At 51.0% G+C, this 19,210-nt stretch overlaps 1 protein-coding gene across 1 annotated transcript in view; it reads right to left on the bottom strand.

Annotated features, from left to right (window-relative positions):
- The window catches only part of LOC137815732 (uncharacterized), a 44,390-nt gene that overhangs the window by 15,791 nt on the left and 9,389 nt on the right, over positions 1 to 19,210 (bottom strand). Inside the window, exons 2-8 of the mRNA XM_068618844.1 lie at positions 16,173 to 16,286; positions 14,569 to 14,655; positions 13,769 to 14,472; positions 13,348 to 13,606; positions 12,168 to 12,456; positions 10,680 to 10,921; positions 7,276 to 7,559 (exon numbers count right to left, since the gene is read on the bottom strand). Of these exons, the coding sequence (XP_068474945.1) occupies positions 7,276 to 7,559; positions 10,680 to 10,921; positions 12,168 to 12,456; positions 13,348 to 13,606; positions 13,769 to 14,472; positions 14,569 to 14,655; positions 16,173 to 16,286 (1,979 nt within the window). The remainder of the gene's footprint in view (positions 1 to 7,275; positions 7,560 to 10,679; positions 10,922 to 12,167; positions 12,457 to 13,347; positions 13,607 to 13,768; positions 14,473 to 14,568; positions 14,656 to 16,172; positions 16,287 to 19,210) is intronic.

Here is a 19,210-nt window from a genome sequence, read left to right as displayed (position 1 = left end):
GAGTGCAATATCCTCCACCCGGCACATGAAGATGAAGCTACCGGACCTCAGTGGCCGAGTGATAGTCATCAGATCAGACCAAGAGGAGGCAAGAAAATGCTACGAAAACAGCCTGAAGACGAAGAGAGGCGTTTTCATGGTGTACGAGCGTCCACCGATCGCGGACACACGATGATCGAGGCGACGCCCGAAGCAGATGCGCCAATGGAGGAAGCGCACGTAGAGGAGGCGGCGCCCGTAGAAGAAGCGGCGCCCGCTGATGATGATAATAGGGAGCAACCCGCGACCAACATCCTAGAGAGGGAAATTGGCGGCAAAGCTTTCAAGTTAGGAAGCTCGCTAACCCAGAAGAGCGGGAAGGGTGGCGGAAGTGATTTCGCGCCACATGGATGCCTTCGCGTGGTCCGCCTCGGACATGCCGGGCATCGACCCCGATTTTCTGTGCCACCACCTCAGCATGGACGCCACGGTTCGCCCCGTGCGTCAGAGAAGGAGGAAATTCAATAAGGAGCGACAACAGGTGGTGAAAGACGAAACGCAGAAGCTGCTGAGTGCTGGCCACATTAGGGAGATTCAGTACCCTGAGTGGCTCGCCAATGTCGTTCTGGTGAAGAAGGCAAGCGGGAAATGGAGAATGTGCGTTGACTTCACGGACCTGAATAAGGCGTGCCCGAAGGATTCCTATCCGCTGCCCACCATTGACGCCCTAGTGGACAGCGCGTCTGGCAGCAAAGTGTTAAGCTTCCTGGACGCCTTCTCAGGTTATAACCAAATCAAGATGCACCCCAGGGACGAGAGCAAAACTGCGTTCATGACTGAAACATGCAGTTATTGCTATAAGGTGATGCCTTTCGGACTCAAAAACGCGGGCGCCACGTACCAGAGGTTAATGGATAAGGTCTTGGCGCCAATGCTCGGGAGAAATGTATACGCCTATGTGGACGACATGGTGGTGGCGTCGCAGAACAGGATACAGCACATGGCAGACTTGGAGGAATTGTTGAACACGATATCCAAGTACCGCCTCAAGTTGAACCCCGAGAAGTGTGTTTTTGGGGTAGAGGCCGGTAAATTCTTGGGTTTTCTGCTCACCGAGAGGGGTATAGAAGCGAACCCCGACAAATGTGCGGCCATTATTGCCATGCGGAGCCCGACATCGGTAAAGGAGGTTCAACAGTTGACAGGGCGGATGGCGGCGCTCTCGAGGTTTGTTTCCGCTGGAGGAGAAAAGGGGCACCCATACTTCCAGTGCCTCAAGAGAAACAGTCGCTTTGCGTGGACTGAGGAATGCGAAGCGGCTTTCGTCAAACTGAAGGAGTACCTGGCGACGCCTCCGGTTCTCTGCAAACCGGTAACGGGCGTGCCCCTCCGTTTGTATTTTACTGTAACAGATAGGGCCATCAGTTCTGTGTTGGTACAAGAGCAGAGCCAGAGTCAGAAGCCCATCTACTTTGTAAGCAAAGCCTTACAGGGAGCCGAGACAAGGTACCAGGCGCTGGAAAAGGCGGCACTGGCGGTAGTGTTCTCGGCTAGGAGGCTCCGTCATTACTTTCACAGTTTCACGGTGGTGGTAATGACCAACCTCCCCATACAGAAGGTGCTGCAGAAGCCCGATGTGGCAGGAAGAATGGTACGCTGGGCTGTGGAACTGTCGGAATTCGACATACAGTACGAGCCTAGAGGATCCATTAAGGGGCAGGTGTATGCGGATTTTGTAGCAGAACTTTCGCCCGGAGGTGAGCAAGAAGTGGAAGCGAGTTCACAGTGGCTGCTCTCGGTTGATGGTTCCTCAAACCAGCAAGGGAGTGGTGCGGGAATAGTGCTGGAAGGACCCGACGGCATATTAATCGAGCAGGCCTTGCGTTTTGCCTTCAAGGCAAGTAACAACCAAGCAGAATACGAAGCCTTGATTGCAGGAATGCTCTTGGCCAAGGAGATGGGCGCACAGAACCTCCTGGTGAAGAGCGACTCCCAGTTGGTCACGGGGCAGGTGTCCGGTGGGTTCCAGGCGAAGGACCCACAGATGGCGGCGTATCTCAAATACGTCCAGTTGTTGAGAGGGGCGTTCAACGCTCTTGAGTTGATACACGCCCCGAGGGAACAGAATGCCAGAGCTGACCTGCTTGCAAAGCTGGCCAGCTCAGGCAAGGGGGGTAGACAGAGGACAGTGATCCAGGAGACCCTCAAAGCTCCGCGTCGATTCGTGGAAGACAACAGGGTGGATGTCCTCCAGATTTATGCATCAAGGGGAAGGCCGAGGAGTCATTCCTCATTAACCCAAGATACGCAGAGGGCACCCCGCATCAGTACGTACGCGGGTGTGTCTGAGGAAGAGCAGATGCAGGTTTGTGTCCTGTCCACGGGAGACACCTGGATGACGCCCTATAAACGGTACCTGGCGGATGGGGCCCTTCCAGTAGACCCTGAAGAGGGTAAGAAAATCAAAAGGAACGCCGTAAGATATACCTTGGTGGATGGGGTGTTGTTCAGGCACGGTTTCACTCACCCTATCCTAACATGTGTCAGTGGCGATGAGTGCACCAGGATAATGGCAGAGCTACACGAAGGCATCTGCGGAAGCCATGTAGGAGGAAGATCCTTAGCCTCCAAGGTAATACGCGCAGGGTTTTCTGGCCAACAGTGAAAGAAGATTGTGCGCGGCACGCCCAACGGTGTAGGCAATGCCAAAAGCATGCCGACTGGCACAAGGCGCCGCCTGAAGAGTTGCGGTCCATATACAGCCTGTGGCCTTTCCACACATGGGGTATTGACATCCTGGGCCCTTTCCCACTGGCAATCAGGCAGATGAAGTATCTGATTGTCGCCATCGAATACTTCACCAAGTGGATAGAGGCAGAACCCGTGGCACAAATCACTGCGCATAAGGTACAGCATTTTGTGTGGAGAAACATCGTGTGTCGCTTTGGCGTACCCAGGCGCCTGATATCTGACAACGGGACCCAGTTCGCCAGTCAGCAGTTGAGAAATCTGTGCGCTGAAGTGGGAATCAAGCAAGTGTTCGCGTCGGTCGGACACCCCCAGACCAATGGACAAGTAGAGTCAGCAAACAGAGTTCTGCTGAGGGGGTTAAAAAGAAGGTTAGAGAAGGCCAAAGGGGCGTGGGCGGAAGAGGTGCCAAGGATTGTGTGGGCATACCACACCACGCCCCAATCCTCTACTATGGAGACGCCGTTCAGTTTGGTGTACGGGTCGGACGCGATGATTCCAGTAGAAATACACGAAAGCTCACCACGTTTTCAAAACTTTGTGGTGGAGGAGTCTAACGAGGAGAGACGGGTAAACCTAGATCTGCTAGAAGAGGCCAGGGAAGAAGCTAGAATAAAAGCAGAAGCGATGAAGAGAAGAGTGGAGCGGCAATATAGCTCTAAAGTAAAGCCACGACAGTTTCAGGTGGGCGACCTGGTGATGAGGAAAGCTCACCCTTACGAGTTGGAGAATAAGCTGTCTCCCAAGTGGACCGGGCCCTTCAGAGTTACTGAGGCTAAGGGCAACGGTTCGTACAACCTGGAGACTTTAGATGGGGGCCCTATCCCGCGCAGTTGGAATGCAATCAACTTAAAATTTTATTTCAGTTGATTTATGTAAGCAGCATGTAACAGTTTAGTTGAAGGGGACGCTCTTTTTCCCCTTTTGGGGGTTTTTTAATGAGGTCACCCTAATGAATGGAATAACCAGTTGAGAAAAAGAAGTGCTTTGGTTTTCAGCCATTATTTTCCCTTGTTAGAAGTAATGTGATGCGCCGCCTAGACCATGGCGTCGCCAAGGAGGAAGGCGTCGCCTAGGCCTTGGCGTCGCCCAGAAAGAAGGCGTCGCCCAAGTAAAAGCATGCATCGTCGACAGAACGAGACGAAAGGAAGTCGCATTGTAAAGAGGCATATGAAAAGTAAAGTCGCATTGTAAAGAGTTATGATATTGGAAAATTGTTGTTACAAGCAATGTACAGTACAAAGTGCAAAAACACAAACAAGCCACTTCTCAGCGCTCATCAGAATCATCACTGGAGGAAGGCGAAGCCCCTTTCCCAGCCCGCAGCGCTCGAGTAAGTCGTGTCCTCTTTTCTTGGCTTATTTTCGAGCCTGCACAAAGGGAACTGATGTATTAGAGACACAGTGAAGAAAGACAGGCACTTCTAGAAAGTAACGAAGGCCGAAGTTGCCTAAGGCAATGGTTCTTACTTATGTACTTCTCAAGAGTCCTAGCGTTGAACTCCAAGCTGATCACCGTAGCAGAGTCAAAACCTCCCGCCTCAGCAAGAATCCGGCAAGCTATTTGATCACTTGGAGCCAGATTCTTGAGGGGTTTGGCTTTGAGGACCTTTTCCTCTCTCACCCAGTACAACGGAAACCCATCGAGGACGTCGGGAACAAGATCAGTACAGCAGATCTTGAAGAACCGGCCTTTCCACCCCATGAACGAGCTTTGAAAAGGCGTGAAGAGAACTCTTCCGGGTACATTGCTGAGAGTTACCCAGAGGTTGTGTCTCTGTCTCTTCACCTCAAAAAAGTGAAGAAAGAGGTCAACCGAGGGTGCACAACCCAGAAACCCAAAGAGGACATCGAAGGCCTTGACAAAGGCCCAGCTGTTGGGGTACAGCTGGGCTGGAGCCACGTTGATCTCCGTCAGCAGTTCCTTCTCGAACCAGGAGAAGGGTAAGCGCACCCCGATGGTCTTAAACACCACCTGGTAAAAGTAAAAGAAAGGGACCCCGTCGTTGGCCCGTTCGTCGCCACACACTGGCTCCCCCAGAGTGCATGGGAGCACAGCGATGTCGTCATCGTGCCTCCTCGCGAAGGCCCGGTGGTCGTAAGAACACAACTCCCCTTTGTGTTCTCGTACGACCCTGGTGGAAAGCAAGCATGAACACTCATCAAGAAGTTCGCTCGAGGCCCGAGGGTACAAGTCTTTGGGACGGACCCTGGAGGAAGCATCGTGAGAGGACATTCTTTAACAAGATAAAGATGGCTGGAAATGCAAGAGTTGAGCGAGGGGAGCAGTTGGAACAGCCCTTCGACAGAGAAGAAAGGGTGCAAGAAGAAAGGGTACAAGAAGAAAGAACGCAAGTAGGTTATGAAGAGTGAGAAAATAGTGAAGATAGTTCCAGAGTTTGAAGAGTTAAATAAAGCGCCTAGCGCGCCAAACGACACGAACGGATGCACCGTGCGATTGATACACGTGGCAGAAGGTGAAAGGATGATGCTGGCACCACTGGTTTAAATCAGAAAACGTCGTATCATCCAGTGGTACGATGCGCCGTCGAAAATGAGCCAGGGGTACAGCAGGAGTCAGAAAATGAAATGACTAGATACCCCACCAACCATACAAGCAGCGCCACGTGGATCAAGTCGAATGACAGAAGGCCCCATCAGCTGTACAAGAAGCGCCACGTGCAGGGCACAGACAAAGCCTTGGGCTCTTCGCTACTATCAGGCATTGACCAAGGCAAGAATTAAAGTCAATGTCGAAGCAAAGGTAACGCCCGAGGCGTTGCCAGGAAAGACGTAAAGGGCGACGACAGACGAGAAGGCGCAGGCGTCGCCAACTCAAATACCGACTGGCGTTACCTCCCCGATACCCACAGGTAGGAAAGACTGAGGAGGGAGAAGAAATCAGAGAAAGGCAAAGTTAGTTGCAGACGTCGCCTCCCCGATACCCACAGGTAGGAAAGACTGTGGAGGGAGACGAGACCGTCGAATGCCAGCGAGTCACTGGCAGGGTGTTCCCCGATACCTATGGGCAGGAAAGACCATGGAGGGAACAAAAACCCTCCAGTACTCAGCGTTTTAGACACCCGGGGACGATACGGTGCTGCTTTGACAGGCCTCTCCTTAGGCGTGGGCGCCGAGTGTTAAAAGATCAAAGAAAGAGCCTTTCGGTATTAGAGTCGCCTCGTGGACGATACGGCGCCACTTAGTGGGCCTCTCCACGGGCGTAAGGGTTGGCGAGCGAGCCTACCCAATCATACCAAACCGCCCAACGAAGTGTGAGAAACGAGCAGGACACAGATAAAATAATTGAAGCGTATGAAGGGAAAAGATGAGAGCGAGATCGCATAGGCAGAATCGTATGTGAAAAAGAAATAAAGACAACCGTGCGAATGTCCTAAGTCAGTAACAAGAGTGCGGATAGTTCAAAGAATTACAAGTTTAAACGGAGAAAGTCAAAAGCAAGCGTAAAGAATAAAGGAATTAAGCTTGAAAGTGAAGGTGGCGGTTGAGAGACAGCGGTTCAGTCGTCCACGTCCATGGGCACGACCTTCCCGTCGACGACATGGTGCAGGGGGTCGCAGTTCGAAATATTGATGCCAGGGTTCTCACAGGACGCCTGGGTCAGAGCCTCCTGGAACCCCTCCTCGAAAGTACCCGCCATCTCCTGGATAAGGTACTTTTTCTCCTTCTCCAGCTCCTCAACGGCGGCATCCCCAGAGGTCACCTGCTTCTCCAGAGCCTCTTTCTCAACGCGAAGTCGACTGACCTCGACCTGTAGTTTGTCGTAGTCAGCCCGGAGAAGGTCCATGGCTTTGGCCTGGGTGGCCATTTCCCCCTCCATCCGCTCCGTCTTGTCAGCCTGCTCACGGCAACGGTCCGTCAGGTCCTTGTGAATTTCTGCATCAGCTTTGAGCGATTCCTGAAGGCCCGTTACCTGGACTTGGAGGGCGACTTCACGAGTAAAGAAGCCAGCCTGGAGCTCCAATGCCTCTGCCAGTTGCCTCTCAGTTTCTGCTTTGGACTCTTGCGCTTGCTTCAGAGAGGTTTGGTAAGTTTCTGTCTGACGCCCCAGCGTCCTCATTTCCTCCTCCAGAATAGTCGCCTTTGTTTCCAAGGCCTGGAGAGTTTGAGCTTGCATGACCGCGTTCCTGGCTTGGGCGCGCCATTCAAGGGCCACCGCCAAGAAGGCCCCCAAGTAGAAGGGCATGCCTTCCTTCCTGTCGGTGCCCTCTGGCAGAGTCCCGCCACTGAAGCCCCTCATTAGATGCATAATCGGAGGAGGGATGGCAATGAAGTCAGGGGCGGCTGCGACGGAAGCAGGGGAAGCAATGGTTTCTGCCGGCGGCGGAGGCGGGGCAGATTCGGCGCCTTCGCCCCTTTCCTCTTGAAGTGTCATGGGAGGGAGTGAGGTCGCGCTCGGGGGGTTATCCATGAAGGGGTTCCCTCCCTGGGGCGACGCCTCTACCGAAAGAGGAACCCGCGCAGATTTTCTTCTTTTGAAGGGAGCCACGCCTCCTGAGTCCTCATCATCTGATAGAATCTCCAGAACCCGTTTCCCTTTGTCAAGGAGGGTTGGAGCCGGTGACGAGGCCGTGGCTAGGGGAACAGTGGCGATGGGTAGAGGAGAGCGAGGAGTCTGAAGTGCGGCGGGGCTGTGTGGAGACGACGGAGGTGAACTCAGGGGAGCTTCGGCGGTGATCGGAGGAGGCGGCGACAGAGTCGGTGGGGGAACCGGATCAGCAGCAAGGGTGGAGGAGGCGCCCGCCTTGGCGGCACGTGCCTCCTTCATTGCCTTCGCCAGCATCATTCTCTTAGAAGCGCCCATCACCGATCCTACATCAAGACAGACCAAACAGCAAGGGTTAGTACTAAAACAGCTATGCAAAGTTACAACACACATGGGGGCGTGAAATGCAAGTAACATGGCACAATGTAAAATGAGAATAAGAGTCCGGGAAAACAAACGATCGATAGCAGGCTATTTATAACACAAAAGATGAGGGGAGAGCCCCTTACCAAAATAGGTGGTCAGGGCGTGAGCGTTGTACTCGCTAGCGACCAGCTTAAAGGTATCAAAGACGATCCCCAACCCCGCCAAGGCTTTGCTTACCTCCCTATCGGCGGGGGATAGCTCTTCCAGGGTTTTGGCCCTGAGCAATTTGGGGCGTTCCGTCCAGTAAAGAGGGAAGCCATCCAAAGCTGTGGGATCATGCTTGGCGCAGCACACCTTGAAGAACTTCCCTTTCCAGTTCTTGTAAGAATTCTGGAAGAGGGAGAGGAGGATCCTGCCAGCGATCCCGGAAAAGCTTACCCAAAAGCTTTTCCCCTGTTTTTTCACCTCGAAAAAATGCAGGAAGACGTCCACGGAAGGAGGGATGCCCAGGTATCCACAAAGAATTTGAAAGCCCCTCACAAATGCCCAGCTATTGGGATGAAGCTGGGCGGGGGCGGTGTTGATTTCAGTAAGAAGCTCCCGTTCGAAGGGAGTGAACGGGAGACGCACTCCTACGCGCTTGAACACGGTCTGGTGCATGAAGAAGAAGGGTTTCCCCTTTCTAGGTCTGTCGTCCAAACAAACAGGTTCCCCAGGCCTGCCGGGACGGACGGATATGTGGGCGTCGTGTGTGCGGCAGAAGGCGTTAAAGTTGTACAAATGGGGATCCCCCCGGTGAGCTTCCAGGTCCTGGAAGGAAGTCAGGCTGGTGCATTCACTCAGGAGCTCATCGGAGGCCCAGGGGTAGAAGGCTTTGTAGTTGGACTTGGGGGTCGTAGGGGAAGAATCAGGCTCCGCGTTCGCGCGCGTCATGGTGAAAATAGATAGCTGGAGAAAGAAGAGAGGAAAAAGGGTTTAGCAAGTTTAGCCATGGCAAGAAGGGGAAAGAACCCCAGGAAGCGTCACCCACGCGGAAAAAATCAGAGGAGGAAGAAGAAGCGGAGAAATGCAATAATACGTGAATAATAACAGTCCCAGGCAGTTCAATAAATCAATCTAATGCGACGAAGGGGAAAGGTCGTGAGTATCCGAGATCATACCTTTGCTATTGGAATGGAGGCAGCAGAAGGCACAAGAAGGAGAGAATCGCAGTCGCAGAGAAAAAGAGTTTTCGAAGGTGATGAACAGTGCGGAGTTGCAGAGCGAATGAATGTAACAGTGGGGAGAGCGCGGGGTTTGGGGTAACTTAAACGTTACATTTCGTAACCCAAGAGGCGCAAATTGAGGGCCGCAGGATCGAGCCACGCGTCAAAAGGTCGATTGCCCAGGGGAAGCGCAAGGGTCTCTAAAGGAGGGCCACGCGATGGGCCACGTGGCGCGCGATCAAGGGTAGCTCAAAAGGTGTAGTCATCCCCATTTCAGGGAATGTCCAATCGCCCATTAAGAATACCCCTGCGGTTCAGAAAATGTCGCGTCAGTAATTCGAAAATTCGCTGAGTCAGTAGAGAATGACACGTCATCGGGAAGGCACGTGGATGGCGGGGGCAAGGCTTTAGTCTTTGCGCAGAAGACAAGTCTTCGGCTTAAGACTGGGGGGCTTGTGTACCGTCCCGTATAAGGGCGTTGACTAAGTCAAGGTCAAAGTGAACCACTGGAAGGTCAAAGTCAACTCAAGGTGTCGCTAAGGCACGGCGCTAAGGCACGGCGTCGCCTAGGTGAAGGCATCGCCTGGGTGAAGGCGTCGCCTAGGTGAAGGCGTCGCCCAGATGAAGGCGTCGCCTCGGTGAAGGCGTCGCCCAGGTGAAGGCGTCGCCCAGGTGAAGGCGTCGCCCAGGTGAGGGCGTCGCCAGATCGAACAGTGTAAAAGCAAGGCAATCACGGTGTGGTTCCCCGATACCCATGGGTAGGAAAGACCATGGAGGGAGCGACGTCGTGGGAAAGCCTCAAGTCCCGATATCTCGGGAAAGTGATAAAGAGAAGGAAAAGGTGGCTTCAAGGCCATAGTGATGGTACCAGTGAAGGGCAGCCTGACTCGCGAAGTACCCCTGCCGCCCTAGAGACGCCTTCGGGACAGATACGACCCAAGAGGAAGGTCACGCCCAGGATAACCGGGTGCAGGGTGTGAGAGGAAGGCAGATACGCTCTCAGAGTAAGTGGCTAGATACTTGGGGGCATGAGTTGGCACCCAAAAAGCCACCCCTAGCGCAGTAGCACTCCTAAACAGGAGGACCCACACGTAGAAACGTCCCCAGATGGGCAGAAACGCCCCCAGATGGGGTCATGGCGTCGTGAGGCCCTCCACGTGTGTGACAGCCATGCCGGAATAGAAACACCCTCCAGTCAGGTGCCAGGTAATTAAAGATATTCAATACAGTTTCCCTTTCGAGCATTCAGGTACTATTAGGGCTCCCGAGCGTTTCAACGTCTTAAATGCGCTACGTTTCGTAATTAAGCGCTTTAATGAGTGCGTTACGTTTGAGATTAAAAGCGCTTTAAGGCGCTCAGTTTAAATAGTGCTGGGAATGTCGGAAAAAGGGTTGGAACCTTCGACAAATTTAGGAGAAACTCTCTGGTTGCTTGCCTGTGCTTAAATACTACGTACAAGTGATTGGAGAAGTTTTTTGGCCTGAAGGGGACAACACACACACACATATTTCAGTTTCTTTTACCACCCGCAGAGTGCCATACGCGGTGCTCAGATACGTGGGTGGACAGTTTTGGTGTTTCTTGCTGGCTGACTTGAGCGTCGGAGTGCAAACGGCCGCTAGGGCGCCTCTTTGTCCTTCTTTTTTACAGGAATTCACAGGCAATCAGTGGGAAGGAGTCCTTAGCTGACGGTTGAGGTCGCGCACGAAGACGTCCCGGTCAACCGGACGGAACAGTATTATTGCCACCAATAACACTGATGGTACCATCAGTATTATTGCCACCAATAACACTGATGGTACCATCAGTATTATTCCCACCATTAACACTGATGGTACCATGAGTATTATTCCCACCAATCACATCGATGGTACCATTAGTATTATTGCCACCAATCACATTGATGGTACCATCAGTATTATTGCTACCAAGAACATTGATGGTACCGTCAGTATTATTTCTACCAAGAACACTGATGGTAGCATCAGTTTTATTGGCACCAAGAATACAGATGGTACCATCAGTAGTATTGGCACCAATAAAACTGATGGTACCATCAGTACTATTGCCACCAATGACACTGATGGTACCATCAGTATTATTCCCACCATTAACACTGATGGTACCATCAGTATTATTCCCACCAATCATACCGATGGTACCATCAGTATTATTGCCACCAATCACACCGATGGTACCATCAGCATTATTGCCACCAATCACACTGATGGTACCATCAGTATTTGTTCCGTCCGGTTGACCTGGGACGTCTTCGTGTGCGACCTCAACCGTCAGCTAGGGACTCCTTCCCACTGGTTACCTGTGGATTCCTGCAAAAAAGGACAAAAGGGCGCCCTAGCGGCCGTTTGCACTCCGACGCTCAAGTCAGCCAGCAAGAAACACCAAAAACTATGCACCTCCGTATCGGAGCACCGCGTATGGCACTCTGAAGGTGGTAAAAAGGAAACTGTATCTAGTGTGTATTTCTCCCTCTTGCAAAGATCTTTCCCTAGTCCCTTGTGCGTAACCCCAAGGCTCGAGCAAGCAACTAGAGGGTTTCTGGGAAATTTGCCAAAAGTTCGAACCCTGTTATCAACATTCTCGGCGCTATTTAAACTACCCTAGCATTTAAAGCGCCTTAAAGCGCTTTTAATCATAAAACGTAACGCACTTAATTAGCGCGTCTAATTAGAAAACGTAGCGCATTTAAGACGTTGAAACGCTTGGGAGCTTTTATAGTACCTTAAACGCTTAAAACAGAAACTGTATTAAATGACTTTAATTACCTGGTACCTGACTAAATGGTGTTTCTATTCTGACCTGGCTGTCGTACACGTGGAGGGCCTCACAGCGCCATGACCCCATCTGGGGACGTCCCTTCGTGTGAGTCCTCCTGCTTGGGAGTGCTACTGTGCAAGGGGTGACCTTTTGGGTGCCAACTCATGCCCCCAATCCTCTAGTCACTCACTTTGAGGCGTATCTGCCTTCCTCTCGTACCCTGCGCCTGGCTACCCTGGGCGTGACCCTCCTCTTGAGTCATATCTGTCCCAAAGGCGTCTCTGGGGCGGTAGGGGTACTTCACGAGTCAGGCTGCCCTACACTGGTGCTGTCACTATGGCCTTGAAGCCACCTTTCTCTTCCCTTTATCACTATCCCGGATCATCGGGACCTGAGGCCTTCCCACGGCGTCGCTCCCTCCATGGTCTTTCCTACCCATGGGTATCGGGGAACCACACTGTGATTGCCTTCACCTAGGCGACGCCTCGCCTTGGAAACGCTTCCTCTTGGCGACGCTGGTACTTGGCGTCTCTTCACCTAGGCGACGCCTTGTGTTGACTTTGACTCCAGGCGTTGACTTTGACCTTGACTTTGTCAACACCCGGATACGGGACGGTACAATATTATTGCTACCAAGAACATTGATGGTACCATCAGTATTATTGCCACCGATAACAATGATGGTACGATAAGTATTATTCCCACCATTGACACTGATGGTACCATCACTATTATTCCCACCATTAAAACTGATGGTACCATCAGTATTATTCCTACCAATAACACTGATGGTACCATCAGTGTTATTCCCACCAATAACACTGGTAGTACCTGTACCGTCCTGGTAGTCGCAAGTGATGACGTGGCAGCGAGCTACAATGTAGGCGTGCTGAGTAGGGGGCCCATGACTGGCAAAAGGGAAGGAAGTCGGGAGGCTCGTGTAGTCGCCAGTCCTTAAGTTGGCGTGCTTCGATCTCTAGCATACATAAACCGGCGGTCACCGGGTTTGAGATGAAGTCGCCAGATATGAACCCAGGCGACCAAGTGATTAGAGATCGCCGAAACAAGGACATCGCCGAAGATGAAGGCAGATAGTCATTTCCTAGCTAACCAGAGGATGAGGTCGGGAGACAGCTTACCTGAACATACATGGTGAAGCAAGTAAAGTAGATTATGAAGGCGGCGGGCGAGACCACAGGGAAGGTGTGTACGAAAGCACCCGAACTCGCCACCCAGAAGAGATCACGCTCCAAGGCAACTATGCACTGAGTTGTGTCATGCATAACTAACTTAGCCGAAAAGCCTGAAGAGTAAGAAGTGGCGCCCAAGTCAAGGAAGCTCCAGATGGTGACACGTGTACAGTTGGATGCGAGCCACGTGTCCAGATGTGTAACTGTCAGGAGAGAGAAAGTGCACATGTATATAAGAGATTCTAACGAACTTCTGAGGTACGCACGTTTAGATTACTTCTTTACGCTTACAAGTTTTGAGTACGCTGAGAGAGAACTTTGCACGGTTCCTTAGAGTTCTTGAGTATTCTCTTAGTATTTGGTGGTTCAGTCACTGACTTGGGCGTCGGAGCGTGATCGGTCGCAGCGGCGCCGTTCTGTCTTTTGCAGGTTCTTGAGGCGAATCGCGGTGAAGGACAGAGGCTAACACGGCGCAGAAGTCGATCCAGGTTTCACGAGGCAAGGCTCCAGCGTCTTGGTCAACAGGCAGGATCGGTACCATCAGTATTATTGCCACCCAGAACACTGATGGTACCATCAGTGTTATTGCGGCCAACAACACTGATGGTACCATCAGTCTTATTGCCACCAAGAACACTGATGGTACCATCAGTCTTATTGCCACCAATAACACTGATGGTACCATCACTATTATTCCCACCATTAACACTGATGGTACCATCACTATTATTTCCACCATTAACAGTGATGGTATCATCAGTACAATTCCTACCATTAACACTGATGGTACCATCACTATTATTCCCACCAATAACACTGATGGTACCATCAGTCTTATTGCCACCAATAACACTGATTGTACCATAAATATTTTTCCCACAAATAACACTGATGGTACCATCAGTATTATTCCCACGATTAACACTGATGGTACCATCACTATTATTCCCACCAATAACACTGATGGTACCTTCAATATTATTGCCACCAACAACAGTAATGGTACCATCAGTATTATTCCCACAAATAACACTGATGGTACCATCAGGATTATTCCCACCAATAAAAGTGATCGTACCATCAGTATTATTCCCACCAATAACACTGATGGTACCATCACTATTATTCCCACCATTAAAACTGATGGTACCATCAGTATTATTGCCGCCAATAACACTGATGGGACCATCAGTATTATTCCCACCATTAACATTAATGGCACCATCAGTATTATTCCCACCAATAACACTGATGGTACCATCAGTGTTATTGCCACCAATAACACTGATGGTACCATCGGTATTATTGCCTCCAATAACACTAATGGTACCATCAGTATTATTGCCTCCAATAACACTGATCACACTGATGGTACCATCAGTTTTATTGCCCCCAATAACACTGATGGTAGCATCAGTATTATTGCCAACAATAACACTTATCATATTGATGGTACCATCAGTCTTATTACCACCAATAACACTGATGGTACCATCAGTATTATTGCGACCATTAACACTGATGGTACCATCAGTGTTATTCCCACCAATAACACTGATGGTACCATAAGTATTATCGCTACGAAGAACACTTATGGTACCATCAGTATTAGGGCCACCAAGAACACTGATGGTACCAACAGTATTATTGCCACCAATAACACCGATAGGGAGGCTCCTCCGGCGACCGGTGGAGTTGCCTGAGTGGGATTGGCTCGAGAAGGAGCAGGCCTCTCGGCCTGTGCAGAAGGAGCGCTAGAGGCTCATGGTGGGTTGCGCGGTGGTGGAGGATTTACCCAGGAGCAACCCTACGCGCTTGAGGTGAAGGGTTTCACGATGGAGAGGAGGGTTCGCGGTGGTTTTCGTGCGAGCCATCGCAGGAACTGCAGAGGAAAAGGGAAAGGGATGAACAAAGATTGCGGAAAACGACTCGATGGAGGACGAAGAAGGAGGAACGAACAAACAAGAGTTCGCTGGGATGAATGTAATGGAAGACGAAGCCCTAAGCTACGAGAGAGGAGGAAAAGGAAAAACAGCCCACAACGTATGCTCCAGGCAGATAATGGATGATGCGAATCGGTTAAAATGCAACAAGTATCAACAGAAGGCGTAAAAGAGTTACCTTTTTATGATCGGATGAGTGTTGAAGGAAGTTAGGGATTGAGAGAGTTAAGAAGCTTCGTAGGTTGCAGAAAAAAAACTTAGAGTTTTTTAGAATGAAGAAAAGTGATGAAACAGTGGAAGCGAAAGGGTTTAAGGGTTTTTCAAACGTTTTCGGAAAGCGCAAACGTCAGTTGAAGATAACCGTTGATGAAGCCACGTTTCGAGCGATTGTAAAAGAGGTTGGTGGAGCGTCAGAAAAGCAGAGGGTACGGACGTACGGAAGTCTGCGCCAGTGCCACATAGATCGACGATGACATGACTCTTAGTCTTTTCGCTGGACAAGTCTCAGCTTAAGACTGGGGGGCTTGTGTACCGACCAGGTAGTCGAAAGTGATGACGTGGCAGCAAGCGATAATATAGGCGTGTTGAACGTGATACCTGGCTGACAGAAGGGAAGCACATCGGGAAGTCTATGAAGTCGCCAAGTGTTGACTTGGCATTCTCCGATCTCTAGTATGCATAGTTGGTGGTCACCAGGCTCGCGCCATAGTCGCCGTATGCGAGTCCCCGAAGATCGGGTGGATAGAGACCGCCGAAAGGGGCACATCGCCGAAAGATCAGGAAGGCTTGCTCAGAGCCTTCAAGGGGTACGAGTACGAAAGACGAGGCTATCAGATGATCATTCCCTAGCCAAAGGTCGAGGCAAGGGAGCAGTTTACCAGAACGTGCACGATGTACAAGTAAAGCAGATTGTGATAGCAGCAGGCGAGACCACAGGGAAGGTGTACGTACCCTGTTCTCGCCGCTTAAGGGGTCGCGCTCCGAGGAAGCTGTAGTTACTCCTCGACGGGGTAACTTAGTCAAATAGTTTGAAGAAAAGAGGTGACGCTCAAGTGGAAGGTGGCCCCAGATGGTGACACGTGTACAGCTGGATGTGGGCCACGTGTCCAAGTGTGTAACCGTCAGGAGAGAGAAAGTGCTCAGGTATATAAGGAACTCCAACAAACTTCGGAAGGTACGCGCGTTTAGAACACTTCTTTACGCTTGTGAGAACTTGAGTACACTGAGAGACCATTTGCACGGTTCCTAGAGTCTAGCTTTTCTCTCTTAGAATTTGGTGGTTCAGTCACTGACTTGAGCGTCGGAGCGCAATCGGCCGCAGCGGCGCCATTCTGTGTCTCTGTCCTTTTCAGGTTCTTTAGGAGAATCGAGGTGCGAAGGACGGAAGCTAGCGTGGTGCGAAGCGGATCGAGAGAAGATATCTTTGACGTGGCAAGGCTCTTGCATTCGAGTCAACCGGCAAGATCACCACCAATAACACTGATCACACTGATGGTACCATCAGTATTATTGCCACCAATAACACTGATGGTACCATCAGTATTATTGCCACCAATAACAGTGATGGTAGCTTCAGTATTATTCCCACCAGTCACACTGATTGTTCCATCAGTATTGTTCCTGCCGGTTGGCCTAGCGCAAGAGCGTTGCCTCGTCACGATCTTCCTCACCAGCTTGACACCACGTGCCCTTCAAGTCCGCACCATAGATAGCCTCTCTGAGAACCTGAAAAACACAAGGTGGCGCCTCTGCGGCCGGTGGCGCTCCGATGCTCAAGTCAGTGACAAGAACACTCAAAAACTGAGAGAAAACTATACTCTGTAGAACCGTACTAAAGTGCACTCAACCCAGAATAATGAGCCGTAATGTAAACGTACCTCTGCAAATTCTGTTAAGTTTACCTTTATAGCTAGGTTTTTTCTCTCTCCAGGCAGTTACCCTTTGGACGCGTTGCTCGCATCCAACCTTGCACGCGTCACCATCTGGGCTGGGGTAGCAGGTAGTACCCAACCCTACACATGTCATCATTTGAGCTAGGGTAACTCGAGCGTCATTTCTATATCACATCCAACCCTACACGTGTCATCATCTGGGTTGGGGCAACAGGTAGCATCCAACCCTACACGTGTCGTCATCTGGGCTGGGGGTAACTTGAGCGTTATTTTTGTGTAATAACCAGTCGCGCGGCTAAGTCTCCTACTCAAGGAGTAATCTAGCACGTAATACGCTCTGGAACACCACCTGACAAGGCGAGTATCGGATGCAACAAAGTGCACCATCTCTGTGATATCGCTTGTCGCAAGTGCCACCTTCCTTATTGCTACGCCATGCATGTTCTAGCTTAGGAAACCTTGCCACCAACGAATGTCCACTCTGGGAATCCTGTCGTTGATGAGCAAGTTGTTCCCTTCGACCCACTCGACCTTCACGCCCCATGCTAGCGCAACAATCATATTACTGAGCTTATACGCTTGAACTTACTCTTCTGAGCCTACAACAGCTTTAACTAAGTTTACTGGGAGATCCGGCGATGTGCTCCTTGTGGCGATGTTAGACCACCCGATCTTCCATTATCTAATACGTTTGTTCCGTCCGGTTGACCGGGACGTCTTCGTGCGCGACCTCAACCGTCAGCTAGGGACTCCTTCCCACTGGTTACCTGTGGATTCCTGCAAAAAAGAGGACAAAGAGGCGCCCTAGCGGCCGTGTGCACTCCGACGCTCAAGTCAGCCAGCAAGAAACACCAAAACTGTCCACCTACGTCTCTGAGCACCGCGTATGGCACTCTGAAGGTGGTAAAAGAACTGTGTATATGTGTGTGTGTTGTCTCTCTCAGGCAAAAATATTCCCCAATCACTTATACGTAACCTTGAAGCACGAGCAAGCAACTAGAGAGTTCTCTGGTAAATTTGCCAAAAGTTCCAACCCCGTTTCCAACATTCCCCGCGCTATTTAAACCTCCCAAGCATTTAAAGCGCCTTAAAGCGCTTTTAATCGCAAACGTAACGCACTCATTAAAGAGTTTAATTAGAAAACGTAGCGCATTTAAGACGTTGAAACGCTTGGGAGCCATCATAGTGCCTGAACGCTCGAAACGGAAACTGTATTGAATGACTTTAATTACCTGGCACCTGACCAAGGGGTGTTTCCATTCTGATCTGGCTGTTGTACACGTGAAGGGCCTCACGACGTCGTGACCCCATCTGGGGGCGTTTCTGCCCATCTGGGGACGTTTCTACGTGTGAGTCCTCCTGCTTGGGAGTGCTACTGCGCTAGGGGTGACTTTTTGGGTGCCAACTCATGCACCCAAGTATCTAGTCACTTACTTTGAGAGCGTATCTGCCTTCCTTTTGTACTCTGCACCCGGTTGCCCTGGGCGTGACTTTCCTCTTGAGTCGTATCTGCCCCACAGGCGTCTTTGGGGCGGGAGGAGCACTTCACGAGTCAAGCTGCCCTACACTAGTACTATTATTATGGCCTTGAAGCCACCTTTCCCTTCTCTTTATCACTGCCCCGGGTTATCGGGACCTGAGGCCTTCCCACGGCGTCGTTCCCTCCATGGTCTTTCCTACCCATGGGTATCGGGGAACCACACCGTGATTGCCTTGCTTTAGCACTGTTTGATCTGGCGACGCCCTGGTTGGGCGACGCCTTCACCCGAGCGACGCCTTCATCTGGGCGACGCCTTGCCTTGGCGACGCTTCCTCTTGGCGATGCTGGCACTTGGCGTCTCTCCACCTAGGCGACGCCTTGCGTTGACTTTGACTCTTCAACCGTTGACTTTGACCTTGATTTAGTCAACGCCCGGATACGGGACGGTACAACGTTGATGACACACAAACCCGGCGACAACCGACTATGTACACTGTAGAACGCCACTTCCACGAATCGGCGACTATGCTCGCTTCTGAACCATTCATCTTTCTCTTGTCCACGTGTTCTGCTGAGCACGCCCCGCATAGTCACGTGCTAACCACGTCATCCCACGTGATGACCTGGTCGGTACACAAACCCCCCAGTCTTGAGCTGCGACTTGTTCAGCGAAAAGACTAAAGGGTTGAATTTTCGGCGACCTACGTGGCCTTGCGCGTTGGCGCTCATACTGTTCATTGATTTGATGCTTCACCAACCCCTTCGATCATACGACACGTGGACTTATCAACGACCGTTATTCACTGCTGTTTGCGCTTCTCGCAACGTTCGAAACTCTTCGAAACTCTTAAACACTTCGCGCCACTTCACTGTTTCATTATCTTCTTCCTCACTCCAAACTTCTGAAACGCTTTAGCGAACGCTTCGACTCCTTCGATCACCATCTCACTGAACGCTCCTTTGATCATCAAAAGGTAACTTTTTTATCACTCCCACTGATATTTACTGCATTTTAATCGGTTTGCATCATCCATTAACTGTTTGGAGCATACGCTGTGGGATGTTTTTCTTTGCTTCGCTTTTTTCTGCTCTTAGGGTTTCTAACCCTCTCTCTGCGAGCCC

The sequence above is a fragment of the Phaseolus vulgaris genome, chromosome 1 (assembly GCF_000499845.2).
Source record: "Phaseolus vulgaris cultivar G19833 chromosome 1, P. vulgaris v2.0, whole genome shotgun sequence".
In the NCBI taxonomy this organism is placed as follows: Eukaryota; Viridiplantae; Streptophyta; class Magnoliopsida; order Fabales; family Fabaceae; genus Phaseolus; species Phaseolus vulgaris.
The sequence above is the reverse complement of the archived record's forward strand: the minus strand, read 5'-3'. Positions and strand labels throughout refer to the sequence as shown.